General features: G+C 39.8%; 1 protein-coding gene across 2 annotated transcripts in view; it reads left to right on the forward strand.

Moving 5' to 3' along the window:
• The window catches only part of PID1 (phosphotyrosine interaction domain containing 1), a 224,775-nt gene that overhangs the window by 19,761 nt on the left and 190,025 nt on the right, over nt 1-14,989 (forward strand). The window contains exon 2 of one of the 2 annotated variants that reach the window (XM_035006944.1): nt 2,162-2,279. The exons of the other annotated variant lie outside the window; for it this stretch is intronic. Within the exon in view, the coding sequence (XP_034862835.1) occupies nt 2,277-2,279 (3 nt within the window). The 5' untranslated portion in view covers nt 2,162-2,276. The remainder of the gene's footprint in view (nt 1-2,161; nt 2,280-14,989) is intronic. 2 annotated transcript variants of the gene reach the window in all.

Raw genomic sequence — 14,989 nt, forward strand, 5'->3', positions numbered from 1 at the left:
AGGCGCCCCAAGAGCAGATATTTTAATTGACACAGTCCTCTGACATGAGCCATCAATTGATGCTGGTCCCACATGATCTCAGATGGTTTTCCAGCCCATCTTTTAATAAGAGCATGTTGTGCAATGGCATGTGTTGAAAATTGCCAGGATTACTAAGAGAGGGAGACTTTCTTTGTGATTAAAATAAAAATCTCATCTAAGTGTTCAGAAGTTTAGAATTTTTATGTTTGTTTGGACAGATGCTATTTGGCTAATTTCTTATTTGGGAAAATGTTATTTAGTTGATACTGCTTGTTCTTTCTTCTCTTTCTGCAGTCTTTTGCACATTGGATGTGAGAAGATTGTATGGAACGAGGCCAAATGAACAAAAATGTTGGTGATTAGGCAGATTTCCTTTCCTCCCTTCTGTGGCCAGTGTTTGTAAAGATCTGTCCTTATCAGATGCTAAAGAGTTGCTTTGATGCTTGGGTTCAAAGTCAGGTACCATCTTCATCTCTCTACATCTTTTAGTGCATCCTGGACCATTTCCCACATTTTGTGTGTTTTTATGTTCGATGCCTTTACTAATGTTTCCTTAGTTTGAAATATCCTTCATCACTTGTATGTTCTGCCGAGGGGATTGCCCTCCTTCCGTAACAGATGAAACTACCCTTCTTCTGCCTTAACTCCAAGTGCAGTGAATCATACCTTTTTTCTAAGTGTCCTCAGTTCTTACAATGCAGTCATCCTGCTTAGCTCATTCTAGTTTTTCTTTTTGTTAGAATTACTTGTGGACTTCCATGTTCTAGAAGCCTCTAAGCCCTAGGGGCTGGGGACTGGGTCTTTATTCCTCCTTGTATGTCCTTTGCACCTGGCATAATACGTGGGATATAAAGCTAGGAGCACAATGCAAGCCCAGTGAACATATTTATTTCTATAGAGTTCAGTAAATGCATGATATTTTATAATGTATTTGTCATCCCTTAATTTCTTTGGAAGGAAAGGAGAGAGAGGTAGTATGGCATACATGTCATTATAAATCAGTGAGGATGCTAAGAGTAGAGTTTGACTTTTGCATTAAGGTGGAGGGGAGGTGGGGGGGTGGAGGGAGGGGGAGAGAGAAACACTTGTATTTGTCTTTAGAGCCAACTTTTAATGAGGAAGCAAACAATTCTATGAGTCTGTATTAAGTTCTTTAGAATATATCCTGGATCTCTTTGACATTTAAGTCAAAATATCATACATTGTATTTATCTTGTAGCTAAGTTATTACCTGCTTACTGTAGGAATATTATCTGTTATATTTAATTTCAGTAATACAAGAGATGTCAACACTCAGAGCTATTCATAAAAACAATAATTAAAATATAAAATGTAGAATCTGTTTTCCTTAGCGTTACATCTGTTTCTTGGTAATGGTTGAGTTTTAGATGGGAGAAATGTTTAGGTTGCTTTTCCTTATGTAAGATGAAATGCTCTCTAGTTGAGCATCTTCAAGAAACTTGGAGGCGTCCAGGATTGCTAAACACATTATTTGTTGTGCTCTAAAGCAAAGAAATTCTAAAAAAAAAAAAAAAAAAAAGAAAGAAAGAAAGAAAGAAAAAAGATTATTTCAAAAGGAAACAGAAGCCAGCTTGATTTCCATTGACCAAATAGGGTACACATTGACCCTCAAAATAAGTAATAGCTGTTGTGGATTATAGCCCATTGAATAAAATAAGAATCTATGAGGCTATTCTGATATAAACTGATACAAACAAATAAATAGGCGAGGAAGGAAAGCTCTTCCTTATTACACAATGTCAACTAATGAATAAGGCAAGAATGATGGAGCTAGAAGCTCACCATTTTGCAATGATCATAATAATTGGTTCAGGCAAGAATCACTAGAGAACACTAAAACTGGTGGGTGGATGTTTGATTTGGAACAGGATAGTCACATAATCTCAAAGTATGTCTCCACAGATATCAATTGAAGAAAGGGAAAATTGCAACTTTTCAGTGAAGAAATCAAGTGGGCATCACCTTAAACAAATAATCAAAGTTGGCATCACCCAAATTGGGCAAACCATTATCGGGTGTCTCCTGATATGGTGCACTGGGCAGTACCACTTGAATGGTATTCCTGTTTTGGGAGATGTACTCTACCAAATAACTGGCTTGTGCTCTTAAAAAATTTCAGTGCCAAGAAAGACAAAAGCCAAGACACTGTTCCAGACAGGACAACCGAGTGCAGTGCATGATCTTGAATTGGATTCTCGGCCAGGAAAAGAATTGCTCTAAAGGACTTCATTGACATGGTTGGTGATATACTTTTACGACAGTTATGCAAGAGAGTGTTCTTGTTCTTGAGAAATATGTAACTGAACATTTTAGATGTGAAGTGGGGTGACATCTGTAGTCTGTATCTTAGTCTCAAATGCATGTGAGGGAAGTAGGGAGGAGAAAGGGGGAGGGAGAGAGAGGGAAAGAGTGAGAGGGTGAGGAGGCAGGGAGTGAGGGATGAGGGAGATGGAGAGGGAGAAGAAGGAAGGAGGGAGGGAGGAGGGGAGAAAGAGAGATGGGAGTGGGGAGGAAGGGGAAAGGAGAAGGGAAGATGGGAGAAAATGAATGAATGAGAGCAAGAATATATCATAAAGGAAACGTGGTCCAATGTTGATGGTTGGTAGATCTGGTAAAGGGTACAACTATTCTTGCTATGTTTGGGTAAATCTGAGATTATTTCAGAATAAAATGCTAAACAAAACACGTTACATAGACGTGTTTGCAAAGGCCATTTCTCCTGGTTTGGGGGATGGTGGTCCCTGAACTGTCTGAAGCCTGAGGGCAGGGGCTGTTCTGTTCTGTTCCTCCCCACACACCCAGTGCGGAGCCCAGTGCCTGGCAAGAGGATGCAGTCCATAAATATTTGTTTGATGGACACATGGCTGGCACGGCCTTGAAGTCTCTCGAGCTATGGAATATTTCTCTTTGCACAATTGCGAATGCCAGTTGGGAGTGCCTATTTTACGATTTTCAGGTTCCCTTCCAGCTAGTTAATGGCCACATAACAAGTTCGTGGTAGCCAGTGGGATGTGAACAGGAGTCTGAAAGGGAGGGTACCTGCTTCTCTGCCCCTTCTTGCTCTTTTCTGGTGGGAATATGGATGTAATGGTTGAAGGTTAGACCATCTTGGGGGAGCCCTGTGCTAAGGACGGGGTACAGAGGGAGAGGCAGCTCGGACCTTGATGCCTGGGAGCTGCCACACCAGCCCTCGGCTGCTTATCCCAGACTTCATTTATGTGAGAGAGAAATAAACATCTGTCTTCTTTAAACGGCTGTTTTGCTGTTTCTTTCATTCGCAACTGAAGCTAATCCTACAGGATACAGTGTGTTCTCTAAGAATCCTCACTCTTGAATTTTTGTTCCTCTGTGGAGCTTTGTATTTAGTTTGTCACGTATATACACACTGACTGTAGAAATTCTCTGGCCTTTTTTTTTTTTTTTTCTTTTTCTTCTTTTTCTTTCTGTTTTCCCAGGGTAGAAGTTTTCTTATTCTGAGCAGGATTCTGTTTCTGTCCTTGAGTTGGTGTGTCAGTGTCTGTACTTTGGGGGACTTCACATGCTGAGGGTACCCTCCTTTCTCCTCTGTCATGGCAAACCTTCTCCGTTTTGCAAATTGCTAAATTGGTCTGAAAAGATGGTGAGAGCCGGCTTTCCTTAGGAGGTTTCTTGTTCTGACAGACCAAGCTGGAGACCGGATGTGCAGAGGTAAGCACTTGCGATAATCAGAAAATAGGAGATTTTAACGATTTCCAGTTGCCGAAAACATTTTGCTTCAGTTGAAGGATTCGGAGCCGGTTCTAAAAGGGCTCCTTCTGCCTGGTGAGTTTTGTTTAGCAAAGCTTTGTACTTTTTGGAATCCACTCATGTTTTCACTTGTTCAGCGGATGGTTCCTCCTTTGGAACTATTTATTGCCACTAAGGTTTGTGGCGTGTTCGGTCCCACAGATAATAAATGGGTGTGGGTGCCCACAGCACAACATAAATAGAGGAACTGACTTCCAGCTTGTTTACTGTCAGACCGGTATGTAAGTAGCAGAGCTTAACTCCTCAATTACGTGTGCATGTTTCTGTGCAGCAGAACTCAGGAACTTGAAAATGGACCCTGTAGGCATCTTGTACGATCTTCAGTTGTTTCCTTTTAGATGTGATGCGAATGATGATTGTATTGGCTTGCGTAGTTCCCCTGGTCATGTTGTTTCATGATCTGGAGGCTCTGAAGTACGAAGGGTGATTTCCTTTCGGTGGGCTGTGTTGACTACTGGCGCTCTGGCTAATGTGAATCTGAGGGATGCTTGATCGTCACTTGAATGGAAAGTGTTCTACTTGGAATTGCCACAGGTGAGGTCTTCCAGCTCTCTAAACTCCAGCTAGCCTGGGCAGGACTCAGTGATGGCTATCGTATGCAAATTTGGATTGCATTCCTACAGAAAAGAGAACAAATCACTCATTTGTCCATGGTCACCTGATGAAGTCCCTGTCACAGTTTGGTCTGCAAAACAAACCAATCAAAACACCAAAGGAAACCAACAACCAGACAAACTGGAACCAAAATGTAGAGGGATGCATGATAAGAAGGACTTAAATATTCCTTGGGCCCAAGTGAGCCTGGTATGATGAAGAAGGGATGAGCCTGGGAATCAGGATGTTTTCATGTGAGTTTCATCGAAGTTTCAGCCCCACTAGGTGGTTTCACTATGACCTTGGGCAAGTCACACAAACTTCTGAGCCTCAGTTTCCTCATTCTGTAAAATGAGTCTAATACTAGAGTTCTACCAAGTGTAGGAAAAAAAAAGTGTTTTGTAAACTGGAAAATAGGTTGAAGTATTATTTAGCAGTCAGCTAATTAAAGGAGTGGTATTGCCCTCTGAGGCCTCCAATGCTGATTTTCCTGGTAGGTAGCACTGCAGTTTTGTGCTCTAGGTAGTTGTTAAGAATTTGTCAGGATATTTGTAGGATCCGCAAACATAGACTGGTTAAAATGAGTAACATTTCCATACCTTCAGGATTATTACTGTTAGTGAAAAGTTTTGAGAGAGAAATTAGGCAAAGCAAAACAAATTGCCTTTCTCCCTTGTCCATGAGCATTTATAGACACCTGTGGCATTTACCAGGAAGCTTGGGGTGTTACAAGAAACATCATTTTCATCTTGGCCCTCCTTGGGATAGAGAGGCATATGTCCACGGGAGAAGCTTTATGAAGTCATGTGTTCCAAACTGAATTCAGAGCAAAAGCAGTGCGAGGGACTTAGTCATGCAGAAGAGTTTCAAACCACAGGTGGGCTTTTGAGAGTGCTGTCAAGGAGGAGATGCAAAATGCCATAATTAGTTTGGACAGCTCTTTTAAGTGTAAAGAAAAACATGCCTACTGGCAGAGATGGAATTTGTTACACGACAGATCTATATGTGGGATTTTGACCTTAGACAATTGAAAAACAAGTAACATTCTGTTTATAATACCTGAAACTTCTGGTCCTGGAGTTTTGAGGTTCTCCAGGATGGTTTCCCTACCTCTGTAAGCACCAAAGTGACTAATGCCATGGCAGATGTCATACCTACGTTGCCAGAAGCAAAACACAGATTGGGGAGGATTTTGTAGGAAGTTTCTGATGGGAAATCTGGGAAATGAGGTTCTTATGAGGAAGCTGAGAAGGAAAGAGGATGTAGTTTCGCTTTGAAAAGAGTGGAGAGTTACTTTTGCTGATTAGACAATGTGTTGATATTACAGGGATGGAAAAAGATATTCCGTATTTGCAGTAAGTGCATTATTTGGGTAACTAAATACAGATCAATGGGAGAGAAGATAATTAGTTCCTTAGGAGAGGTTGCATAATTTTGATTGAGTTAAAATGAAGAACTATTAAAGGATTTTGTAGGGTTGAATCTTTTTTTTTTTTTTAAGAGGTGGTTGGCAGAATCAGAATTTTGGGAAAGGGGGTCACGAATATTTGTTTGTGAAAACAATCACGCTTGGTAGCTTTGAGGGGCTGCTCTACAGACAGACTTGATTCCAGTGCTAGTTTTCACAGCTGGTTGCAATTGTTTGGATGACAATTAAGAATCAGGGATACTTGGTTCTGTATTTGAAAAACAATGATACATGAAAGTTTGGGAAGAAAAAAGTTTGAATGGAAAAAGGCTACTGAGTAGAGGTTTTTTTGGATTGTGAATGCTTGACAAGGATCCCTGATTTCTCTGCCTTACACTAAGATCCCAAGTCTCACTGATATGGTGGTTAAATGAGTTTGCACTAATTTTCTGTTGAGAACTAGAAAGTAACATATTTTGTTTACACAATGCTGGTTTTTGCTTTATTCTTATGTTTGTATTAGAAATGAGTAATTTAGTCTCAGAGAAAATACATGTGGGGCTTTCTGCCAAGACCCAATGCCAAACGTGAGTTTGTGATTAAAGTATCCAATGTTAATCTTTCCTTACATTTTTTTTAAACTTTATGTGATCTGAAAAGAAAGAATTATAAATAAAATGTAGGATCTAGGAAAAGTTGAGAGTTGCTAAATTGGGCTTTGACCAGTATAGATGTGACCTTGATCTTGTAAAAAGAAAAGATTTTCAATTTTCTTGGTGTTGGAGGAATGCAGAAAAAGATGATTATAATTATGATTAATACTGAGTCTCCTTGTTTGATTGTTGTCCTTGGGGGGTGGAATTTGCACTGAGGCCAGTATTTTGTTCATTCTTATTTTTAATTTCTGGGCTTTAATATCCAAATACTGCATATCTGTAGAATGTTAGCCACAGAAATGTAAGGCTGATATTCATTTAGTAACTCAATAAATGTTTATTGAGCACCTACTATGAGCCAGATACTATCTTAGATATTGTCTTTGTCTTCTGGGAACTCATAGTCTTGAGAACATAATAGATACATGAACATGTAATTATGGCACAGTGGAATGGTACTGTAATCCAATAGAGAGGGGCAGTTGTGAGCCCTGTCCTAGATGGGAACCCTTCACTGAGGAGGGGATGTAAGCTATTTAAGGATGAACAGGCGTTGGCTAGGTAGAGAAGCTTACCCTAGGCACATGTAAGAACATATGCAGAGCTGGGAACTTGGGCTTGTCCAGACAAGAGTGAGCACACCACGTGAGGCTGGAAGGTGAGGTGGGGGGAACTGGGGTGAAGGAACGTAGAAGCTAACATGTAGCTGAGGCTTGATTGGGAAGGAAGGGTCTCATATGGGCTATCTCTGAGCATGGACTCTGTCTGTTAGGCATTGGGAACCCCCTGGCAGCTTGCAGGAGATGAAGGATGCAGATGTATTGTTTTTAGGAATATTATTCTGGCAGTGACATAGAAGATGAATTAAAAGCAGGGAAATGAGGAGGCTGTTGGAAATGGTGCAGAAAAAAGGGGATGAAGATATCATGCAAAACAGTGACTGTTGGGGGTGAGGAGGTGGCAGAGGTGTGAGCAACAGTTAAGCTGCAGAATGGATTGACTGCAGGTTAGGGAGGAGAGAGAATATGAAGGATGATATTGAGGTTTCCAGTCTGGGCAGCTGAGTGGAGCATCACGCTACATATGGAGGCTGCTGGGATCTGTAACAGAAGGGGCATATTTCAGGTGGCAGTGGGATAGGGTGGGGGCAGAATCACAAGTCGTCCTTTCAGACCTGTAACTATTTTTGCTTGTGGGCATGCAGTTCTGGTTGTTATGTGGAGTACGTGAGTCACAGCAAGTGGTGTGAGTTTTGATTTTAGCTGGCCTCTAATTAGGCAGAGCAGGAAAACTATATTTTACTTGTTGGATTAAATTTTTTTCTACCTCATGATCTAAGGCAGAGATCTCTGCCTTTAAAAATAACTATTTACTGAACAATAACTCTCTACCTGCTATTGTCCTAAAGGGGTACCTGTTGTTACAGATATTCTACTGGCAAGGAAACAGATGCTTATAGAGGTTAAGAGTTTGCCAAAAGTGGTAAAGATGGAATCAAGTCAGGTCTGTATTACGTGCAAACATATTCTTATACTTGATTTTTGAAAAATCATAACTCTTATGGGAAAATTATTGAAAAAATAGGAAATGATTCTATTTTAAATGTAGCAGATACATTGTAAGGTATTTTGATTTTGATTTGGACATTTAGGCCAGTTATTAAAACTTTTCTACCCATTTGAGAAAAATAAAACTTGATTTATGCATGCTGTGAATTTTGTAATGCCTAAAAGCTCACCAACTCCTCTGATAAGTATCGTTTGAGTATCTTTTGGGATTATACTGGAAGAACTAGACATCTTGAAAACCTGTGCTCCCATAAAGAATGATTTTCCTCCTGTTTTATCTGTGCAAAATTCAGATTTTCTGTGGCTAGGTAAGCAGTATTTTGTAGGCTTTATTTCTGGGTAAAATAAATTTTTTCCTTCATCTGAGGGCAAATCTGAAATAGACCCATCCTACGAAAGCCTCCGCATGTTCAAGGTGATTACTCAGTAACTTACCAGCTTTTTAAAGCAAAAAGTCAACATTCCTGTTATCTGAGAATGACAGCAGAATCCAGAGTCCTAAAATGTGTCATCTAACATGTTCAGTGTAAAAAAAAAAAATCTGGTGGGAAAATGTAATATATAGCCAAGGGAAGAGGATTCAATAAAAACAGACCCCCAAGGAGACACAGTTGTCAGAATAGTAGGAAAACACTTTAAAGTAGCTACTACAAAAATGAAAAATGAAATTTTTCATTTCAAAAAAAAAAGAAAGTTTTTGTTATAAGGAGTGAACAATAGAGAATCTCAATAGGGAAATGGCAACCATACATAGAACCAGACGGAAACTCTAGAACTGAAAAGTGAAATATCTAAAATGGAAAATTTTGCTCTATGGACTTAACCACAGATTGAAGAAGAAAGAAGAAAGGGTCAGTGAACTTGAAAAAAGATCAGTAGGTATCAATTCATTTGAAGAACATAGAAGAAAAAAAAGAAAAGACTAAGAAAGCTTAACAGAGACTCAGCAACTTGTGGGACACATCAACAGTACAGAATACATGTGTAATTGTAGTCCCAAGAAGAGAAGAAAGAGACCGGGGCAGGAAAATTCAACAAATCATAAAATTTCCCAAATTTAGTGAAAAATATCAGTTTTTTTTTGTAGAGAGATAGTGTGTGAGTGGAGGGGATGGGTGGAGTGGGGGGGAAGGTGAGAGGGAGAGGGAGAGAGAGAGACAGAATCTTACGCAGTCTCCATGCCCAGCGCAGAGTCCAATGCGGGGCTTGATCTCACAATCCTGAGATCATGACCTGAACTGAAATCAAGAGTCAGACGCTTAACTGACTGAACAACCCAGGTACCCCTGAAAATATTAAATTTACAGTTCCAAGAAACTTAGCAAATCCCAGATAGGAGAAACCTGGAGCGAAATAATGGAGCGAAGGAGATTATGGCAATAACTTCTTTTAAGTATTGAAAGAAAAGAATAATCTGTCAACCCAGAACTTTATATCTGGGGGAGATACACCATGAACATGAAAACAGGATTTTCTGCTACTAATACTTTGTGAACTTCTGAGCCGAACAAAGTTAAACAGGCCTGTACTTTACAATTTAGTAAATTGAGAAGTTCTGTGAAAAGGATATCACATTCGCCAACTCCCAAGCTTTTTTTTTTTCTTTAATACCATACATCATTTCTTTACAGGCTGTCTCAGGGGATTAGCTTTATTTATAAAACATTTCTGGAATTAGGAAACTTCAGGAATGGAATTTGATATTACTCACTATTCATTTTTATGTCCAGGATGTCTCCAGGATGAAGTGATTTGGGAAATAATCGGCAGTTTATCTGTATCTGTAGCAGTGAAAATGTGAAGCCTTACCTACCTTGCATTTTTTTCTCTTCTAATAACATATTTTTAGGTTGAATGGATTTGGGTTGTTGCCAGGTGAAATATTATCCAGCAGGGTTAAATTGTTCAGGGTTGCGTCTTTAGTCCAGATGAAAATAGAACTCCCACCTAGAGTTCCCAGGGCTTATTTTAGGAGTACCATATTGCCAGGAATATAGGTTGAGTTGGATTGCAATGCAATTGTTACCTTTTGTGTCTCTGTTTTATGAGTGCTTACCTGTGCTCTTACGTGCAATTTAATCATGAAATGTTGTAAATTAATGCTACAAAAAATGCAATTTGTATAAAGGTAGTCAGAACTACATTATAAATGAGGTAAGCCATCTAGTTCAAATGAGGTTTCAACTTCTTGAAATAATTCATTGAAGGATCAGGTGACTTAGGTTTCATCGTTACTGAGCAGCATGACCTTCTCTTTGAATATATTTGCAGATGGAGCTTAAGAGATCATCACTCACAAGGTTTGTTTTGAATTTGTTGCTTGTCCTCTTCTCCTATTTCTCAGTCTGGTTCTAGGAGTCTAACATATCCCCTTTCCATGGTTGGCTTTGAACCCTCCCATGGACCCCACATTGCATTGGCATTGATTAACAAATGGGTTTGTGCTTGTCTTCTTGCTTGTGGCTGTTAAGGAGATGATGCAAATTCATCCGTTCTCTCTCTTGTTTTCTCCAGAAATGTGTCAGTCTCAGTGTCTTTTCCCTGTAAATCAGAGATGCTTAGGCAGAATAAAATTCCAGAGCAGTGGTTCTCTAACTGGTGATTTCCAGATCTTCAGCATCAATCCCTTGGAAACTTGGTAGAAATACAAGGTATTGGCTCTCCCATGGATGTACTGAATCTGGCACCCTGAAGTGGGGCCCAGCCATCCATGTTTTTACAAGCTCTCCTAGTGATTCTGAGCCTTGCTTAAATTTGAGAACCACTACTCTACATTAAGGAAGCATTTTGGAATAGTTTTTCTGTCCTGCTGGTTATTCAACAACAAAAGCAAAGTAGAACCTAAGAGTTCTTGGGCTGTTGGATGAGTTCCTTTCAACCAAATGAAATACTTTAAATAATAACAATAACACTAATTAGTAATGATAATAAAGAAACAATAGAAACTAATATTCACAGAACATTTTTCTGTGGGCCAAGCCCTTTGCATGCCTTATCTCCACTAATTGTTACAATATTCCTGAGGTCAGTACTGATAGGATTGCTGTTTTACAGCAAAGAAACAGGTTTAGGGAAGAAGTTGGCCGAGGCTGAGATGTTCAGTAGGACAGCCAGGATTATGATGCTGGTCAGACTAGCACAACAATGTCATGACCCACTTGGTAGTGCTGTCTGAGACTTTGGGCAATGCCTCTCTCCCCCTGTCCCAGCCCATATCTCCCGGTGAGGCTGGAGACCTATTCGTAAATGCAAGAAGTGGAGCCAAAGTTCATGTCGTTACAGATAAGCTCATGTCTTACTTACTCATTTGTGATTTGCCCCCTCTCCCAAATTAATATCCAGAGCTACTTTGATCAAGTCAAGCGAATGTGGCCAACACATTCTTCTAGTCTGTTTTCTTTTCAAAAGTTGATCTCATTCTGGAAGTAACCAATTCACTGACCTTTTATCTTTGGGCTCTAGTTTGTGGTTTTTGAAGCTTTCCAAGATCAACTGAGCAATGATGTGGTTTGGCATTTTAAACAGTTAATACAGTATCAAGCTGGATGATTTTGAAAGCAATTAATGCTTGAATGAAGTCCTTATCCTACTGAGTCATGTTCCCCCTTTTTTTAAAAAAAACTTCATTGGATGATTAGAGGCAGCCTTTTAAATTCCATTCCTGGTAATTGAGGGATTTATTTTACCTCCAAGATAGTTTTGTTTTCTTGACCAACACGGAAATAGAATGTTTTAAAGAAGTAAGACAAGCTGTATTAAATGGAGAGAAAAGGGCTCTCCAAATTGAAATTTAATATCATCATTTTTTAACATGAAAGCAAGAACTTAAATGAACATTCAAAGTTACTAATTAATTTGATGCCAGCTCCACCCCTCCACCATGTAGCTTCTATTTAGTAGAGGAGTCTTAAAGAAGGGCATTAATTAAAATTGGAATGATTAATTTTATTATGTGTAAGTCAGAATAAATTAATTCCAGTGTCAGTATAAATTAACTCCAGTGTTAATAATTCTATAGACCTCCTTTCCATGGTTTGCTTCAGTAATTGAGAGTTTATCAGACATTCCTAAGGGTTCAGAAAAGCCTTTGTGTTGGGGGGTGGGGGGTTAAGGTGGGGTAAAGGACATATAAGTGTATAGATACTTAAGAAATGTCACTTATTCTCCAAATTCTTATTTATGTTAGGGTCGCCTTCAGTTTTAAGCAAAATACCTATTCCGAATGATAAAAGTTTCTCCTTCTTTCTCTCCCACTGCACCTAGGTACATTTCTCTCTTTTGCTTAGCACACACAGGTGGAAACAGCTTTGCACTTGCCTGAGATTCAAAGACTGTTCTTTTTTTTTTCTCCTATTGCACAAAGTGGGTCCTTGCAAATTATTTCTCCATCTCCAATCAAAACCATGTACTATTTAGAGAATAATGTTTGTTAGGGCAGTTTGGTATGGTAGTATTTTTAGGGGACAACTCTTAAATGAACAAACATGGTAAGTAGAAATGTTCATATGTGTTTACTTTTTTTCTTTTTCACCCAAGTCATTCAGAACAGTAGTGCTCTTTTTATGGGTTGGCTACTCGCTCTGCAAAACTGACAAATGTTGCTGACTGAATATTTTCTCCTAAATCCTTTAATGTATTCACAGAATGAGTAAAAGTTTGGAATTGGTTTCTATTATTGTTCTCTGGATGTAAAGGGATTCCTTAGTTCCCACACTGGATAGTTTTCTTACACAGGACCTACCACCAAGTTCTATTTCTATTAATATCTTCTTATTAGGGTGAGATTTTACAGTATTTCAGAAACACATACATCGTGATCTGTATCAGGGGTCAGCAATTTGTGTGTGTGTGTGTGTGTGTGTGTTTGCAAAGGGCAAGGCAATATTTTAGGTTTTGTAGAACATACTCTGTTGTAACTATTCCAAGGTAGTGTGGAAACAGCCATAGATAGTACATAACAAAACGGACATGGTTGGGTTTCAATAAAACTTTATATGTAACAACACATCATGGATTGATTTGTTCCGGGCTGCTGATGTATCTGTCCTCTCTAACTCTTCTTCCTGCATTTCAGCCTATTGGCCCATTCCTTCTACTGGAAGAGGAACATGTGCTTCCCTTCTTCCCTATCTTTGCTCAAGATGTCCCTCTACGCCAAAGACTGTCTTATCTGTTCAGGGAGAATGCTGCTCCTAGGATGTGAAAGTGACCTGACTGTAGCCTCCACTGCCCACCGATAACCAAAGCTTATACTTTTGGTTGACCATCTGCACTGGGCTTCTCCTTCCTCCTTTACCTCTCCATGAAGGTCCCTCTTGAAGTTGCACAGTTGGTAGTAAAAGGTGACCTCAGATAAAGGAGGCTGTTCCTTGGTAAGGGGAGAAGCAGGGGTTGCGCTCCCGGACACAGCAGGGCTTGTGAGAGAACCATCTTCGTGAAGCTCCAACTGACCACACTCTCTGCAAGTGGTGTCTCCCTGCCCCTCTGAATCCCCTAGAAGTTTTTGGACCTACCTTCATGAGATGCTTCGTGCTTCTTCCTCCTCTTCCTTTTGTTACTTGCCTTTCTCTGGGGTGAGTTTATGTTAGGGAGACCTCTGTTTTTAAAAAAGGGCCTCATTCTTAGAAGTTTATACCTGAATTGACCCCTTCAGTGACTCTCTACATGTACATGGTTTTCTTAAAAGCTGACACACATTACTAATTTGTTCATAGAGTAAATTGTTTACAGCCTTGTTCAGGTCATGTGTGGGATGATAGGCTACCATCAGCTCTCATGGAGTCTTGTTGCAAGATGATATTCAGATCTTTTTCTCTACAATACACGCTTTGGTTTTCCACTCCATTGAAGAACAGACTTTGCCACAAACTGCTTCTTATGTGCAACCAACCATGAGACCCTTGTTCTCTCGCCTTCCGGATGCCTGGAAGCCATCACATTGCCTCTCTTTTCATGGAGACACTTCTGGTCTGGGCTTTCTTGCTTCAAACTGCTGTGGCTCTTAGCCACTTTCCCCGAATGATTTTAATCTCTCATCCCTTCGGCCCATACATTTTAAGTACTTCATAGGATTACAGGGTCACTATCATGACCTTATCCACTTACTGAAGCACAATGACAGTACTGGTCAGTTATTGCAACAGTAGAGGAAAATGACAATGCCAGTGTTCCAGTGTCTATGTCATGGATGAATACCAGCATTAAAAAAAAAATAAGTGTTTAAAAAGTCAAGAAAAAAAATCAGTGATGATAAATCTTAAATTTCAAATGGAAGAAAATAATAAACATATTAGAAAATACCCATCTGGTTGAATGGATAAAGAAGATGTGGTATATATATACAATGGAATATTATGCAGCCATCAAAAGGAATGAGATCTTGCCATTTGCAACGACGTGGATGGAACTGGAGGGTATTATGTTGAGTGAAATAAGTCAAACAGAGAAAGACATGTATCATATGATCTCACTGATATGAGGAATTCTTAATCTCAGGAAACAAACTGAGGGTTGCTGGAGTGGGGGGTGGGGTGGGAGGGATGGGGTGACTGGGTGATAGACACTGGGGAGGGTATGTGCTCTGGTAAGCGCTGTGAATTGTGCAAGACTGTTGAATCTCAGATCTGTACCTCTGAAACAAATAATGCAATATATGTTAAGAAAAAAAAAAGAAGAAGGTAGCGGGAGGGGAAGAATGAAGCGGGGGAAATCGGAGGGGTAGACGAACCATGAGAGACGATGGACTCTGAAAATCAAACAGGGTTCTAGAGGGGAGGGGGGTGGGAGGATGGGTTGGCCTGGTGGTGGGTATTGAGGAGGGCACATTCTGCATGGAGCACTGGGTGTTATGCACAAGCAATGAATCATGGAACACTTCATCTAAAACTAATGATGTAATGTATGGGGATTAACATAAGAATAAAAAAAAAAAAAAA

This window comes from Mirounga leonina, unplaced genomic scaffold (assembly GCF_011800145.1).
Source record: "Mirounga leonina isolate KUSES-001 unplaced genomic scaffold, KU_Mleo_1.0 Mir_151, whole genome shotgun sequence".
NCBI classification, from domain to species: Eukaryota; Metazoa; Chordata; class Mammalia; order Carnivora; family Phocidae; genus Mirounga; species Mirounga leonina.